The sequence below is a fragment of the Macaca mulatta genome, chromosome 14 (assembly GCF_049350105.2).
Source record: "Macaca mulatta isolate MMU2019108-1 chromosome 14, T2T-MMU8v2.0, whole genome shotgun sequence".
Taxonomy (NCBI): Eukaryota; Metazoa; Chordata; class Mammalia; order Primates; family Cercopithecidae; genus Macaca; species Macaca mulatta.
This window is the reverse complement of record NC_133419.1, coordinates 22,127,993-22,143,523: the sequence shown is the minus strand read 5'-3', so window position 1 is coordinate 22,143,523 and position 15,531 is coordinate 22,127,993. Positions and strand designations below refer to the sequence as shown.

The following is a 15,531-nucleotide window of genomic DNA, read 5'->3' as shown; positions in this document are numbered from 1 at the left end:
AGTCATTTAAGAGAAGGCTACATGGCAAGACCAAGAGGCCAGATTTATAGCCAGTTCTCCTTTCTCTACTCTAAAAGGAGGCAGGGCATGTGGGATGCAGGGGCATATAGGTCTGCAGAAATCAATTCAGCTCTAAGTTCTTGGGCAAAGCAAGTTCCAGGTGTGACCATGTGTGAACAGAGTATTTCCCAGGATAGAATTCAACTCCAGGATATGTAGTAAAAGGGAAACACACACACACACACACACATACACACACACACACACACACACACACATTCATATTTGGGAATCACATACTTTTCTTTCTTTCCTTTTTTTTTTCCTGTAAACTCTTCTGACTTAATCACCTCACCAGGAGAGAGTGCTGATTTCAAGTCTTTAATATGGTCTGTTTCTCTCTGCCATTGTACTTTTGAGGTCAGTTAGTACATAACCATTATTTTAAAACATTCTGCAAAGAATTTCATTCAGCAGTAATTACTGAATGAGAACAGGTCTAAGGAGCCATTATTTCTTTTCAAATAATTTATTTTTTCTTTTCCAAATAGAGGATAAAACAGGGTAGAGGAGGTGAGGCATCTTCATTTGTCTCTCAGATGCAGTCATCGGCAACCTAGGTTTCACCCAGATTCAGGTTCTGTATGCTTATATTAGCAGTGGTTTCATTAACGATGTTTCCCAAGAATCCTCTGACAGTAGGACAGTAGTTTGTCTCTCCCTTTCAGAGTAAAACATCCTAGACACAGAGATGTAAATTGATTTGCCCAAGTTTGTACAGTAAGGCTGCAACTGAGGCAGGATTTGAATTTATACCATGGAAGTGTTCCTCTTGGTAAAAGGTCTGTTAGACTCTGTTATAACCGCTGGAGGTGAAAATCATAAAGGTATCTATTCCCAGTAAGGTCTTCTTCCTCAGCTACACCTGTTACTCTGTGTGGTACCAAAGTCCCACATGTCACCTGTAGTAAAAGCTTCCTGGTAATATTTTTAAGTAATTTTGTATGACAGTGGTGAACAACTGAAAGATATATTTTTGTTCATGGCATTTTGCTATCTCTTCTAAAAGACAGATTATATTTTACTAAAGATAAATACGAAATAGTGTTATTAGGTAGCTTAAATTATAATAAAAGGAAACAGTCACCATGTGTTTCTAAGCTACCTATTTCCAAAAGAAATCATTTTTAACTGCATAATTTTGAGTGCAGTTGGGTAGAAAGGTAAGGAGAAAATACTATATAAAAAGTCACTCATACCTGTTAAAAGGATGATGATGTCTGTATTTTCCACCTAGGTACTTTAATTGAATCTATCAGAATGCTTCCTGTAGGGTAACTTTTCTGAAAGGCAGAAGAAAGGAGACCGTAGAGTATAATATAAGCCTGTTCAAGCAGGGATGGTAGGAAAACAGAATATTCCACTGTTTCACAAAGACCACTTTTATAACATCTTTGCCTTACATTTTGAATTATGGCTCGTATTACAAATCAGTTTATTATTTATGTCTTAGAAATTAGTTATGTAATAAGTTGCATAGGAATATAACATATTTATTGTATGAAAGCAAAAAGTATGTTTGGGGAAGGAGTGAAATAAGATTAACAGACTAGAGGGGGCTGGGCACAGTGGCTCGTGCCTGTAATCCCAGCACTTTGAGAGGCCAAAGAGGGCAGATTACTTGAGCTCTGCAGTTTGAGACCAGCCTGGGCAGCATGCTGAAACCCTGTCTCTACTCTAGAGGCTGAGGTGGGAGGATGGCTTGAGCCTGGAAGGCAGAGGTTGCAGTGAGCCCAGATCATGCCACTGCACTCCAGCTGGGTGACAGAGCAATTCTGTCTCAAAACAAAAAACAAAAAACCTAGAAGGAGGGAGTTATTGAACAGCAAAGAGTATAGTTAACATGGTACCTGTAGCCTTTTTTCATATTGTAAGGCAGTCTGTCTATTAAAATGTCCTTTAGAGAGCACAGAGCCGACTGTGAGACTAATTTCTAAGTGTACTAAATAATTTGGGGCTTAGATATGCTAAGGAGTTTGATCTGAATTAATTGCTGCTTTCTTCTAAAAGATTGGTAGAAATGGACTCTGTGCTGCCTCCAGTATCCCCTACATACATGCACACAAACATACACACACAGAAAGTTGAAATTACACAGATACCTTGATAACTTCTTTTTTTAATTATTATTATTATTATACTTTAAGTTCTGGGATACATGTGCAGAACATGCAGGTTTGTTACATACGTATACATGTGCCATGGTGGTTTGCTGCACTCATCAACCTGTCATCAACATTAGGTATTTCTCTTAATGGCTACCCCTCCCCTAGCCCCCCACCCCCTGACATGTGATGGTCCTCTCCCTGTTTCCATATGTTCTCATTGTTCAGCTCCTACTTATGAGTGAGAACCTGCAGTGTTTGGTTTTCTCTTTCTGTGTTAGTTTGTGGAGAATGATGACTTCCAGCTTCATCCATGTCTGTGCAAAGATTATGAACTCATCCTTTTTTATGGCTGCATAGTATTCTATGGTGTATATGTGCCATATTTTCTTTATCCAGTCTATCATTGATGGGCATTTGGGTTGGTTCCAAGTCTTTGCTGTTGTGAATAGTGCTGCAGTAAACATACGTGTGCATGTGTCTTTATAGTAGCATGATTTATAATCCTTGGGGGTATATACCCAGTAATGGGATCGCTGGGTCAAATGGTATTTCTAGTTCTAGATCGTTGAGGAATCGCCACACTGTCTTCAGTTGAACTAATTTACACTCCCACCAACAGTGTAAAAGTGTTCCTATTTCTCCACATCCTCTCCAACATCTGTTGTTTCCTGACTTTTTAATGATCACCATTCTAACTGGCGTGAGATGGATACCCTGATAATTTCTAATAGCCGGTTAATTGATCATACTAGAGATTCTGAGTTGGCTATAACTAAAAGGCCTTACTTTAAAAAGATTACATTGGGATAACTTACTATTCCAGTGCAGCTTTTCAGGGAGTCAAGGGCTAATAATATTAGCATCTTACCATGTGCTGGGCAGTGGTCTGGCTCTTTGCATATAATTCTCAACAACCTAACGAAATGGATATTATTATTAAGCTCAATTTGCAGCCGGGTGCAGTGGCACACACCGGGAGGCTGGTAAGAGGATCACTTGAGCCCAGGAGTTCAAGTCTAGCCTGGGCAACATAGTGAGACCCCCACCTCTTAAAAAACAAAAACAAAAAACTCAGTTTGTAGATGAGGAAACTGATTCACAAAAAGGTAAAAGTAACTTGTCTTGCCCCAGTCTGTACCCATAACCACTGCTCTAATGCTAAAAGAACCACATGATCTTATCATTGGTGCTGGCTTTAGTTACTTGGCTCTTACCAAGTTTTGATGCCTCTCAATTCATTTGTGGCATTTCTTTATTATAACTAACCAAAAAGCATCCTAAGTTACCCAACCAGGAATCTCTACCAATATATGAGATTTAGAAGGTAAGAATTCTTTTTAACAAATACGTGTTTACCCAACTCTAATTGGAAAGTAGAAAATAATCTTCTAGCAATTTGTAAACAATTAAGATGAGAAGATAGGAGATCCTGAGACCTTAGTATACTTTGAAAAACTGTTTGGCGACATGGTAAGTTGTGTCTTTACCCCTCAGGAGACTTTACTTTGACAAGGTATATTAAATATGTAGTTGTTTTTCCAAACACCCTTGTAGGATAGGTTAGTATTAATAACGCTATTTATGCAGGAGATACTCTAAGTGTAGAAAATAATGTTAATATACTAGGATCTCATAGTAGTTCCAGAATCAGAAATACCCTTTTTGGAGTTTTACACTTAGTTGATAGTCTTATAGTCTCTTACTTCTAAGAAAAACCAAACTGCCAGGATTTGAATTAGATGCTAAATGCTTTGCAAGCAAGTAACAGCATTACACAGAAAAGTGTTTTCCGTTGTCACCTGGGACCTTGTTACCTAAAGCATTTGATTTAAATAGTGTTGTTCCTTTAAAGAAAAATCATACCTCTCAAGGTTAGTGTAAGTCATAGAATCTCCCCATTTTGTGTCAGCAAAAAATAAGTCTTATGCATAGAAGATGACTTGCTACTTTCCAGGTATCTTTCCATTTTTCCTTCTCCAATATTTTCCTGTGTTTCTTTAATGAGAACATCATTCCGACCTCTGCCAGGAAAACAGGCAATATTTTTCCACAAAGGCCAGTTTTTTTAGTTCCCCTTTGAGCTGGAGCAGACCTATACTGTAGTCTAAAGAAGAGAAATTTTAAGTTCTTCTGAAATACTTCATTTACCCTTAGAAACTGGAAGGAGTAATTTTAAAAATTAGGCAATGCAAATATCGCCAAACTATGTATGCAAATCATATCAGAATCCTAAACTGGTCTGGTTTTTTTGTTGTTGTTGTTGGTTTTTTGGGTGTTTTGTTTTGTTTTGAGAAGGAATCTCACTCTGTCACCAGGTTGGAGTGCAGTGGCGCAGTCTCGGCTCACCACAACCTCCGCCTCCCAGGTTCAAGTGATTCTCCTGCCTCAGCCTCCTGAGTAGCTGGGACTACAGGCATGCGCCACCATTCCCAGCTAATTTTTATATTTTTAGTAGAGATGGGGTTTCACCATGTTGGCCAGGATGGTCTCGATCTCTTGATCTCATGATCCTCCTGCCTCGGCCTCCCAAAGTGCTGGAATTATAGGCGTGAGCCACCGCACCTGGCCAAACTGGTCTGTTTTTAATAGTTTATTGTAAGAAAGTTAGTATTCACAATTCTAATCTTAAAGCATGTAGCTTTTATGTGATCATTTTGATGCCTACTTCCGAGAAATACCCTAACACAAACCTCTTATTCTTTTTTTATTCCTCCCGTTCTCCTCCCTGATTCTTCTCGTCTCCCTCTGAGAGATGCTGGCCCCAATTTCCTGAATTTGAGGACAAGACATTCTTAGAATGCACATGGCTTGCACAAGATGTCTGAGTTTGAGGTCATGCAGAAGGAGTAATTTAGCTTCAGGGTCCCTTGTGCACACAATATTTTATAAATTACCTACAAGGTATTTTTTCGTATTGCATAAGTTTAAAAAGATGAGACCAATTAAATTTTTACTGTGGGCAGAGGGTGGGAGAGAAACAGAAGAGAATCAAATGTTGAAGGAGGAAATCAACTTCAGAAAACACAATTTCACTGGGTTCTAGTGCTAAAGGTTTGTCCTTTGCTTTTATAATGTTTTATACAACCTGTGTCAGTCAATGTGAAGAATGCTTTAATCAGCATCATTGTCATAATTATTTCCTCTTTGCTTTTAATAGTCATGCTTATTTATATCCCAATTAAGAATTGTCTCTGAGAAGTGTGATGTTCTTCATAATAAATTATACTCAATTGGGTGTGCAGAGTTGGTTGATGTCATGATTCTGTTTTATTTTAATGCTCTTACGTTTAGCTCCCCTGACTTAACTACACATACCAGATGGTGAAAACAGAAGTGAGGGCAAATTAACAACCTCTGTCCTGTCATAGGAGAATCTGGAGAAAGAAAGCAACTACCATTGCTCATGACTTCTTTCCCATTAGCCCTCCATGGGCGGACATGCACACACACACACACACACACACCCCCCTTGCTCGTGGCTTCTTTCCCATTAGCCCTCCATGGGCAGGCGCGCACACACACACATACACCACACTCAGTCTTTATCAAGCTGTACTTTTCACTGCTCCCAAACACAAATGAGAATTTCTGTCCCTGTTGCTTTGCCCAACACTTTATTCTTCCTTGCCTAGAATGCTGCCTTCCCTACTGACCAGGGGGAAGCCTAGAAGCCTTGTAATAAGATAAAGATCTCAGATCCAGATCTCAGATCTACTACTTTTGACTTTAGGCAAGTTACTTTATTTCACTGAGAATCAGTTTCCTCATTTGTGAAATGAAGATGCACACGGTTTTTATGAGGATAAAGTGGATGAAAAAATATAAAGCATTCAAAAAATATTTCTTCTATTTCCTGTAGTTCTCCTTCTATAAGTCCTGCCTATTCTTTAAAATTCGAGTTCTAAGCTTATTCTCTGAAGCACTTATTTGGAACAAGTGTTCTTTGTTGTCTTGTATTTACTGTCTCCCCAAGTTGTTTGTCAGTTTCTTGAGAGCTGAAACTCTTAAAAGAATCCTCAATTTCTGACATAGTCTTGTTAAATATGGTAGCCTCCAATGTATAATAGTGTAAAAGTGGAAAATGGAAAGTGACTCTCTAAACATGTGGTCCCCTTACTCTAAAGTCATTAAGTTGGAAAAGGCTTTGAGTCCATTACAGTTTCTTGGCACAGTAAGGGAGATGGCATTAGAAGTACTTCCGTAAATTGTGAAATCTAAGAGAGCCATCAGTCAAGAAAGAGACATCTTGTGTTTCCATTCATGTAGAGAGAGCTTGATTTGGTGAATCTGTACATATAGATAAGATGATTGATTGATTGATTGATTGATAGAAGGATAGATAGATAGATGGATAGATAGATCGGTCTATCTTTGAGACAACATTCTCTGAAGAATAAACTTAGAGTGTGTTTGAATGTTCTGGTAAAGGAGAGCAGCTACTTCTACACTCTTAACCAAAGAATTTTCCTCTAACAGGAAAGCTGTGATTCTCCATTGGAAATGCATTTTCATTGACAATGTCCATGGAACACAGCAGGCAAAGAGGATAGCTATTCAGCTTGCCAGATCAGCTAGAACTAACCAAGGGTAGTCAAAGGAGGGACAGATGTCAGCCAGATTGCTGCCATATTAGATACAACTATCTGGTAACATACTCTCCTACCCAGAGAATGACCATCAGGTAGAGCTGAATAGTGGGGGTTTTGGTTCATACTAACACAAAACTCTTAATAGGATCAAAATCCTTTGACTCATAGGTAAAAGTCGCTGTAGAGGTCATTCCCACTATATGTGCCAAAAGTTATTTTTATTGACATGACCAGAACTTGTTTTCCAAAAGAAACGTTGCAAAACATTTCCAGATGTTACATTGCAGTCTTAATTGTTGACTTTCTGCCATCATCTCCCTTTAATTCTTTGGCTTTTAATTTTTAATAATTTGTCATCTTTTGATATATCTCATTTTAAGCCATGATGCAAAAATATATTTTTCTCTGCTATAATTTATCTCAGACTTATCCAGGTATTAACCTGTCATTTCTCACAAATAGAAGGAAAACTTTTTGATGATACTTCTAACTTCAAGAAAATATTTCATGGCCGTTATGAATGGAACAAGGTCTTGGGGCTTAATCTTTGTTGTTACAGTTGTTTTTATCCTCCCAAATACTTGACAATAGCCTACAACTGAAACTTGAACTTCATTGCAAAAGCTTGAATCACAGTAATGATCTGGCTTTGGGTGCTGCAGCTCACTGATTTTTGTATGTTCTGAAGAAAAACCAGCATTGTCACATTTTTGCTCTTCTTGATATTTTAGGACCTTGTACTATAGTACTACACAAGAGAGATATTTCTAATGTGCTATATCTGTGTCTCTTGTCATTGAGGTAATTGTCATGAAAAAACCCTGGACAACAGCCATGACAAACAGAAATATTTTGACAACTCACAGTCACTGGATGCTGCTGAAGAAGAGCCCTCTGAGAGAGGAACAGAGGAGGACCCTGTGTTCTCTGTTGAGAATTCAGGGAGGGACTCAGATGCCCTTAGACTTGAAAGTAAGTTGATTTGACCTAAGCTGTGCTTCTGGGGAAAAATCAACTCTCAAGCTTTAAGCTTAGGCTTTTCTCTACTTTTAAGAATTTGTTTTCTTCTTTTAACAATCATATTGTAGCATCATGAGGGTGACCCCTAGGTGGTGAGGCAGAAGACAAACTATAGTGTGAAAGTGTTCTTCACACTTTCTTTGTTCTCTACTTTAGTGTCTTCTGTTGCTAGAACAAATCTGATTTGTTTATGTATCAGTCTTCTTAATGTTACTAGTATATTGAGTAAATCATTGTAAAAGGAACATAAGTTGCTTTTACACTAACCCAATAAAATATGAAGATTTGGAATAATGGGCTTACCTATTACGCCCTCTCCCAAGATTCCATTTTATGACCACATTTTGAGCTATATTCTACTAAATGGTTCTTGCTTAGATTATCAGAATTGCCAAAATGCATGACTTCTTTTTAGTATTCACCCACTTGACCACTTTACTGTACCTGGAACTATGCATAACTCCTCCCCACTTCTTGAAACTCTCTTCTTTCCTCTTGGCTTCTGGAATATCGCTTTCTCTTGGCTTTCTTCTATCCACACACCATCTTTTAAAATTTATTTCACTTACTCTTTATTCTGCCCTTTATTTGTTGGGTTATCCAGGATCCTGACTTTGACCTTCTATTCTCGTCCTTCTACGTATTATCTCTTGGTGATTCAAATACCCTTGACTACACCAATGACTCCAGACCTATATTTCAGCTAAGACATTCTCTACAACTCCAGATCTTATTTCTACTTTTTTTTTTTTTTTAGTGAACTCTTCATCTGGATGTGCCATAGGCACTTAAATGTAACATATCCAGAATTGAACTTCTCCTCATATGGGCCCTATTTTCTGAAATACTTCTAATTTCTACATTCCTGATCTCTGTTAACAACAGCATAACTCACCCAGACACCACTGTATCCAGTCAATCTCTCAGACCTGTTGCATCTATATCTCTTCATTCATTCCCTCTGCCACTGCTTGAATTCAGACTTTCTTCATTTCTGCCTGCACTATTGCAGTAGCGTCTCAATTTGGCTCTCTAAATCTAGTCTTTTATTTTAATCTGTATGTGAAGAAAGATAATACATGTAATCAATACAGAATTTTAAAAGTGGAAACAACCAATGTTACTAATTTTTTGTACGTCCAAAGAGTTGTTTCTAAAATGTAGATCTGATCAGATTTGCAAGTTACTTAATCTTCCTGAGCCTTTCTTACCTCATTTATTTAAAAACAAACCAACAAAAATGCTTCATAGAGTGGTTTTGAGTATTTAAATGAAATAACTTGGTGAAGCATTTATTTTAGTGCCTGGTACTCAGAACCCAGTAAATATTCTACAAACATAGGTATAACTGCAACTTCAGGAGTCAAAGTCTTTACAAGCACATACACATAGTACATGATCAGTAAACATCTGTTCAGTTCAAGGGAGCCATAATATATTTGCACAAGAATTGTTACAGGAAAGGTTCCCTGTTTGCTTTTCTAGGTTATCTACTCAGAGTTCCCAGTTTTCTCTTGCTATACTGACCCAGCTAGAAAAAGGAAGAACACCACTGGTGGCAACGAATACTTATGATTATTGTTTTCTGCTCAGAAGAGAATGATTTCCCTACCTACCTTTATCCGAGTGATTTAATCTAAGTCTTTTGTGCTTTCTGATTACTGGCTTGAAATTTTATGTCATTGCTTATATGTTAAATCATAAGCATATCTGCAGCTTTCCAATCGACTTCAAACCAGATGACTGCTTTTTCAAGAGAACCCTAGGACTCAAAACAGAATTGCCCAAGGCCCTATGGTGGTAATCTTTTTTTATATTTTTGAGAAGGAGTCTTGCTCTGTCACCCAGGCTGGAGTGCAATGGCGCGGTCTCGGCTCACTGCAACCTCCACCTCCTGGGTTCAAGCAGTTCTCCTGCCTCAGCCTCCCAAGTAACTGCGATTACAGGCACATGCCACCACACCCAGCTAATTTTTTTGTATTTTAGTACAGATGGGTTTTCACTGTGTTGCCCAGGCTGGTCTCAAACTCCTGAGCTCAGGCAATCCACCTGCCTCGGCCTCCCAAAGTGCTGGGATTACAATCATGAGCCACAGCGCCCGGCCCTATGGTGGTAATCTTAATTTGGAACCAAGTTTGTCTAATTCCTTAGAATACTCTTTCTTTTTTGTGAGACAAAGGGACATATTCCCTCTACAGTATTGTTATTAAAGATAGTATGTGCCTTACTTGCCTTTAGAAGCCACAATCTTAAGTACTCTAGCACCCATTGATATTACTCATGCAAGATTTCTGGAGGAAGATGTTTTCGGTCAGATTTTGCTGGTCATCTCTTTGAATTTGTGTTCTTTACCTCTTTCTATGGCTATGTTTACTTCTGTCTTGTTTTGAATGTAGCACTCATCTTTCCATCCTCTGCTCCCTAAAACTCCTTGAAACTTCTCTTCCAAGATTGTTAATGCTGTTTCTTATCAAATATAGTCACCTTCTGTTAATCGGCTTCTGATATTCCACTCCCTATGAGTAGTGTTCTCTGTAGCCATTAACTGGCTTCTATTTCTATTCCAGGTGTGGTGATCCCAGTTTCTTCCTGGATAACCATTGTCATCTGATCCAAAAGTCTTTCCTAATATTGAGCTAAAACATGACCTCTCATTTCTAGTTTTGTCTTATGAGGCCAGCAACGTCAGTCTTGTTTCTCATTAATAGCACATTCCTGTAGGTATGGTTATTGTTCCTGCCTACCTTCCTTTCCTGTGTCTTTGCTTCTCTTCAGTTAAATGTCCCCACTTCCTTGAATAACTTAATGTTATGGCATCTAGTCTCTTCACTGTCTTTGAAGTAATCTCCTTGGAATTTTTCAAAATCTTTTCAAGCCCGAATTTTTGGTGTAATATATCAGCTACTCTTCCTGCCACTGGATCCCCCTAGATTTCTTCAGTCCCTCTTCTGAAGTTTTGAGTACTTTTTGCCAAGTATATTTTCTGTGAATGTGCTCTGCTTTGCACATCTCCTAAAGTGAGGTGCCCAGACTTAAACATGAATCTCCAGGTGTGTGTGGAACATTTCAAGCTTCTTTTTGTTTTCAACAGAACTACATATGCATAGCTACGTTTCTTTCTTTCTTTTTTTTTTTTTTTTTTGAGATGGCGTCTTGCTCTGTTGCCCAGGCTGGAGTGCAGTGGCACAATCTTGGCTCACTGCAAGCTCCGCCTCCCGGGTTCATGCCATTCTCCTGCCTCAGCCTCTCGAGGTAGCTGGGACTATAGGCGCCCACCACCACACATGGCTAATTTTTGTATTTTTATGAAGCAAGATTTTACTATGTTGGCCAGGCTGTTCTCAAACTCCTGACCTCAGGTGATCCGCCCACCTCGACCTCCCAAAGTGCTGGGATTACAGACGTGAGTCACCATGCCTGGCCCATAGCTTCATCTGTTAACACTTCTCCTAGTCCCTGTGATTCTTGATAGCACCTAATATGGCTCAGATACAACCATAAACCTTCCCACTACCCTGGAATAGGCTTCATCTCCGTAAAGGATGTGAACTCACATCTCACATAAACCTCACTGTGGATGCTCACATTCTCTCCAACTTCACAATATTTATTCTTCTTTTTCCCAGTGTGAAAATGGTGCATGGTAACGAAAATCGTTTTCAGTTTATATCATACCATCTGTCCTACAAGCAGCAAGATTTAGTTGTTCCTCTTGCTTCAAGCATAATTCGAAACCTTCTGAGATCTCTCTACAATCCAGACCTTTCACCAAACCAGAATTCTGTATTTTCAGCTGTACAGGACAGTTGTGTAGGGCAGTGTTCTATATAGGACAATATCTGAAGATACATTCCTCCATCCATTCTTGTCTAGACTGTAAGTTCCATGGGTTGTTACCACCCAGCCCTCAGCACATTGCTAGATACAGCAACAAATATTTTCATGAATTAATGACTAGTGTCTACAATTCCAAGTCTTTATCCTGTTGCCCTTTCCTAACTCCATTGTCTTTATAAATATCATTCTGTTTACATATTCACAGATTCTAAACCTATAGTCATATATTAAAAATCCCAGTTTTTCACATTAGACTTAAAAATCTTGAAATCATCTTTGAGCCTATCCTATTACTAATTTTTCTCCATTAACATTTCCTTGTATACCTCTTTACCCTCCCTTTTTAAAAAATTCCTTTTCCCTTTACCTTAAGACAACCCACTTCTATAACTCTTTTTTTTTTTTTTTAATACTTTAAGTTCTAGGGTACATGTGCACAACGTGCAGGTTTGTTACATATGTATACATGTGCCATGTTGGTGTGCTGCACCCATTAACTCGTCATTTACATTAGGTATATCTCCTAATGCTATCCCTCCCCCTCCCCTCTCCCCACTCCCCACAATAGGCCCCGGTGTGTGATGTTCCCCTTCCTGTGTCCAAGTGATCTCATTGTTCATTTCCCACCTATGAGTGAGAATATGCGGTGTTTGGTTTTCTGTTCTTGTGATAGTTTGCTGAGAATGATGGTTTCCAGCTGCATCCATGTCCCTACAAAGGACACGAACTCATCCTTTTTTATGGCTATATAGTATTCCATAGTGTATATGTGCCACATTTTCTTAATCCAGTCTGTCACTGATGGACATTTGGGTTGATTCCAAGTCTTTGCTATTGTGAATAGTGCTGCAATAAACATACGTGTGCATGTGTCTTTATAGCAGCATGATTTATAATCCTTTGGGACACTTCTATAACTCTTATAAAGATTCTTAAATACCTTTCTAATTGGTCTCTTTGTCTTCTGTCTTCTCTTTCCTTGTCCAACACCCCTGTTCCAATACACAAACTGATTTACTACTCTAAGACTTTAACCTTCGTAATTATTATGGCCCTCATCCTGTTATTCTTCTGCTTAAGAAACAAGAGGCTCCCTTTACAACGAATCCTCTTCATGACTTTCTCACACATTTGTAACATCACCTACCTTTCCTAAGTGTCTTATTTGTTGCTATCCCCTGTATACATTCTTGGTTGTAATTAATTTGAAATTGGTCATGCCTTCCATGTGCCTTTACTATCCCTGTATGTATGTGTGTGGACAAATGAGTCTATGCATACATGCTTTTTTTAAAAAAAAAGTCACTCTGGAAGGCTGGGTGCAGTAGCTCACACCAGAATCCAAGCACTTTGAGAGGCTAAGGCAGGCGGATCACCTGAGGTCAGGAGTTCAAGACCAGCCTGGCCAACATAGCGAAACCCCATCTCTACAAAAATACAAAAAAAATTAGCTGGGTGTGGTGGCCTGCACCTATAATCCCAGCTATTTTGGAGGCTGTGGCAGGAGGATCAATTGAGCCCAGGAGGCAGAGGTTTCAGTGAGCTGAGATCGTGCCACTGCACTGCACTCCAGCCTGGGTGACAGAACAAGACTCTGTCTCAAAAAAAAAAAAGTCACTCTGGGGAGTGACCTCCCTGGCCCTCTACTCTGTCTGTCTAAATCCTGCCTCAGGTAGTCCGCCTTTCTCTAAGAAGCATTTTGTGATTACATGCAAGTATTTTTTCCTCTTAAAAAAAAAGTTAATTGTTCTCTTTATTATTTCATGTATGTAGTTTTCTGTCTCCAACTTGATTATAAATTCATTATATTTAATTTCTTAAGGTTAGAAACTTTCCATTTTTTTTTTGTTCCCACCTACAGCTTACAGAGATAGACACATAGTAGGCTATCAATAAAGTTTGGTTTATTTTTTGCTAACTCAGAGCACACTTATAATCTACTTATTCCTCACCTGTGAGGAGAAAATATAAAAATATGTACATATTTAGTGTTGTTTTTTAGCAATTGCTTTTGCCCCAACCCCAGCAGCCTTTAGAAAAGCCTAATGGCTACCAGCAACAGAAGCCTGCAGCAAGCTCCGTATTCTCTCTTCATTTGAATATCAGTTTCCATTGATGAAAGCCCCTCTCTCTCAGAAGTTTTAAATAATGATAAATATTACCATATGTTAGGAGCACAGGGAAGCAGTAGCCTTGGATTACTGGGTTTGCAGAACTCTTTGTAGCTAAACAGCATGATTTTTTCCCAGTATGTTGCCTAACGACAGGGATATGTTCTAGGAAATGCGTCCTTGGGTGATTTTACCATCGTGGGAACATCATAGAGTGTACTGTACTTACTTACACAAAGCTAGGTGGTATAGCCTACTGTGCTCCCGTGTTATATTGTGTAGCCTCTTGCTCCTAGGCTACAAACTTCTACAGCACGTTTATCTGCTGAAACACTGTAGGCAAGCATAACACAATGGTAAATATTTGCGTCTCTAAACGTATTTAAATGCAGAAAAGGTACAGGGGAAATACAGTATTATAATTTTATGGCACCACTGTGGTATATGCAGTTCATCATTGACCAGAACTTCATTATGTGGTGCATGGCTGTGATACCATGTTCTAAATCCCTGAACAAGCCAGAATTACCAACTGAAGATTACTGCACTAGAATAATGAAACTGGCGTTTTGTGAGGTATCAACCCAGAGCTCTCAGGTTTTCCTGTGGGTATATGTTACAAAAGGAGATGTTTTGTTATTTGTTCTTGTACCCTATCTACTTCCTAAAGGGACTAGGGATAACTTTCATGGAATGCACAATGTAACATCCAGCCATTAATACAAAATAAACAGGAAAAGTTAAGTAGTGCAGAATTTTTTAAAAGAAAGCCTTCTATTAAGAAACTCGGGCTGATTTTCTCTGAACTTCCTTGTTATTCAAGCGTAGAGGAAAACTCAAGAGGGTTGTGTAGCCTTCATTGGATAATAAAGGAAACATACTGAGTTCTCAAGAGAGAGAATTTTTGCTAGGCCATTATGCTGAGAGTCTTCCATCGGGGTCTTTTAGAGACTTGAGCCACCTAAATAATATCTTGGTAATCATTTTAGAAAGAAATTATTGTAGTATATTGCTATTTCTTATATCAGCCATTAGTGAAAAATGGGAGCCTTCATGTAGAATTAGGATAGTTTTCTATTAAACAAATCATTTTTCAGTTAAGTCAGTTAAGCCAGCTATATGGTCTGGACACACAGCTATGTCCAGATATTTGAATAAACCTTGAAGAATCCCATATATTAAATAACATAATAAGCTTCATCCTTGCCATCTATGTTTTGAATGTAGAGCAAGTGGATCTTTTTTAAAAAAAAGTATATCACATACCTGTCCTCATGCTCACTAATAAGAGAATCTCTGCCTGCCTGCTGTCTAGCTGCCACTGTTCTCAGCCAGGCTTTTGGCAAACGCTAGATGACAAACTTGGTATTTTATTATGTATTTTGAAGATGCTGAATGGTATTTTTATCACATTGGGCTATAGAAGTGCCTCTAAGCAGAGCCAAAACGTTTCTCCAGATGCAGGGTTGGAGTCACTCAAGGACTTGAATGAGTACTATGTACCTTTTACTAACATGCTGGCCCTTGAATTTCAGGTACGGTGGTTGAGGAGAGCAATGGCTCTGACGAGATGGAGAACTCAGATGAAACCAAAATGTCAGAAGAAATACTGGCTTTGGTGGATGAATTTCAGCAGGCATGGCCTTTGGAAGGCTTTGGGGGTGCACTGGAGATGAAAGGGCGGCGTCTAGACTTACAAGGAATACGGGTGCTGAAGAAAGGTCCCCAGGATGGAGTGGCCAGAAGCTCTTGCTACGGAGACTGCAGAAGTGAAGATGATGAAGCAACAGAATGGGTAAGTTTGCC

The 15,531-nt window shown here is 38.9% G+C and overlaps 1 protein-coding gene across 4 annotated transcripts in view; it reads left to right on the top strand.

Moving 5' to 3' along the window:
• Positions 1–15,531, top strand: part of TTC17 (tetratricopeptide repeat domain 17) — a 139,660-nt gene that overhangs the window by 75,881 nt on the left and 48,248 nt on the right. For 3 of the 4 annotated variants that reach the window (XR_013403946.1, XM_015114424.3, XM_015114426.3), the window contains exons 17-18: positions 7,559–7,729; positions 15,261–15,520. Coding sequence is in view for 3 of the 4 variants with exons in the window: in XM_015114424.3 (XP_014969910.1) it covers positions 7,559–7,729; positions 15,261–15,520 (431 nt within the window). In the remaining variant the exon portion in view is untranslated. The remainder of the gene's footprint in view (positions 1–7,558; positions 7,730–15,260; positions 15,521–15,531) is intronic. The other variant, XM_015114425.3, reaches the window with a different exon arrangement.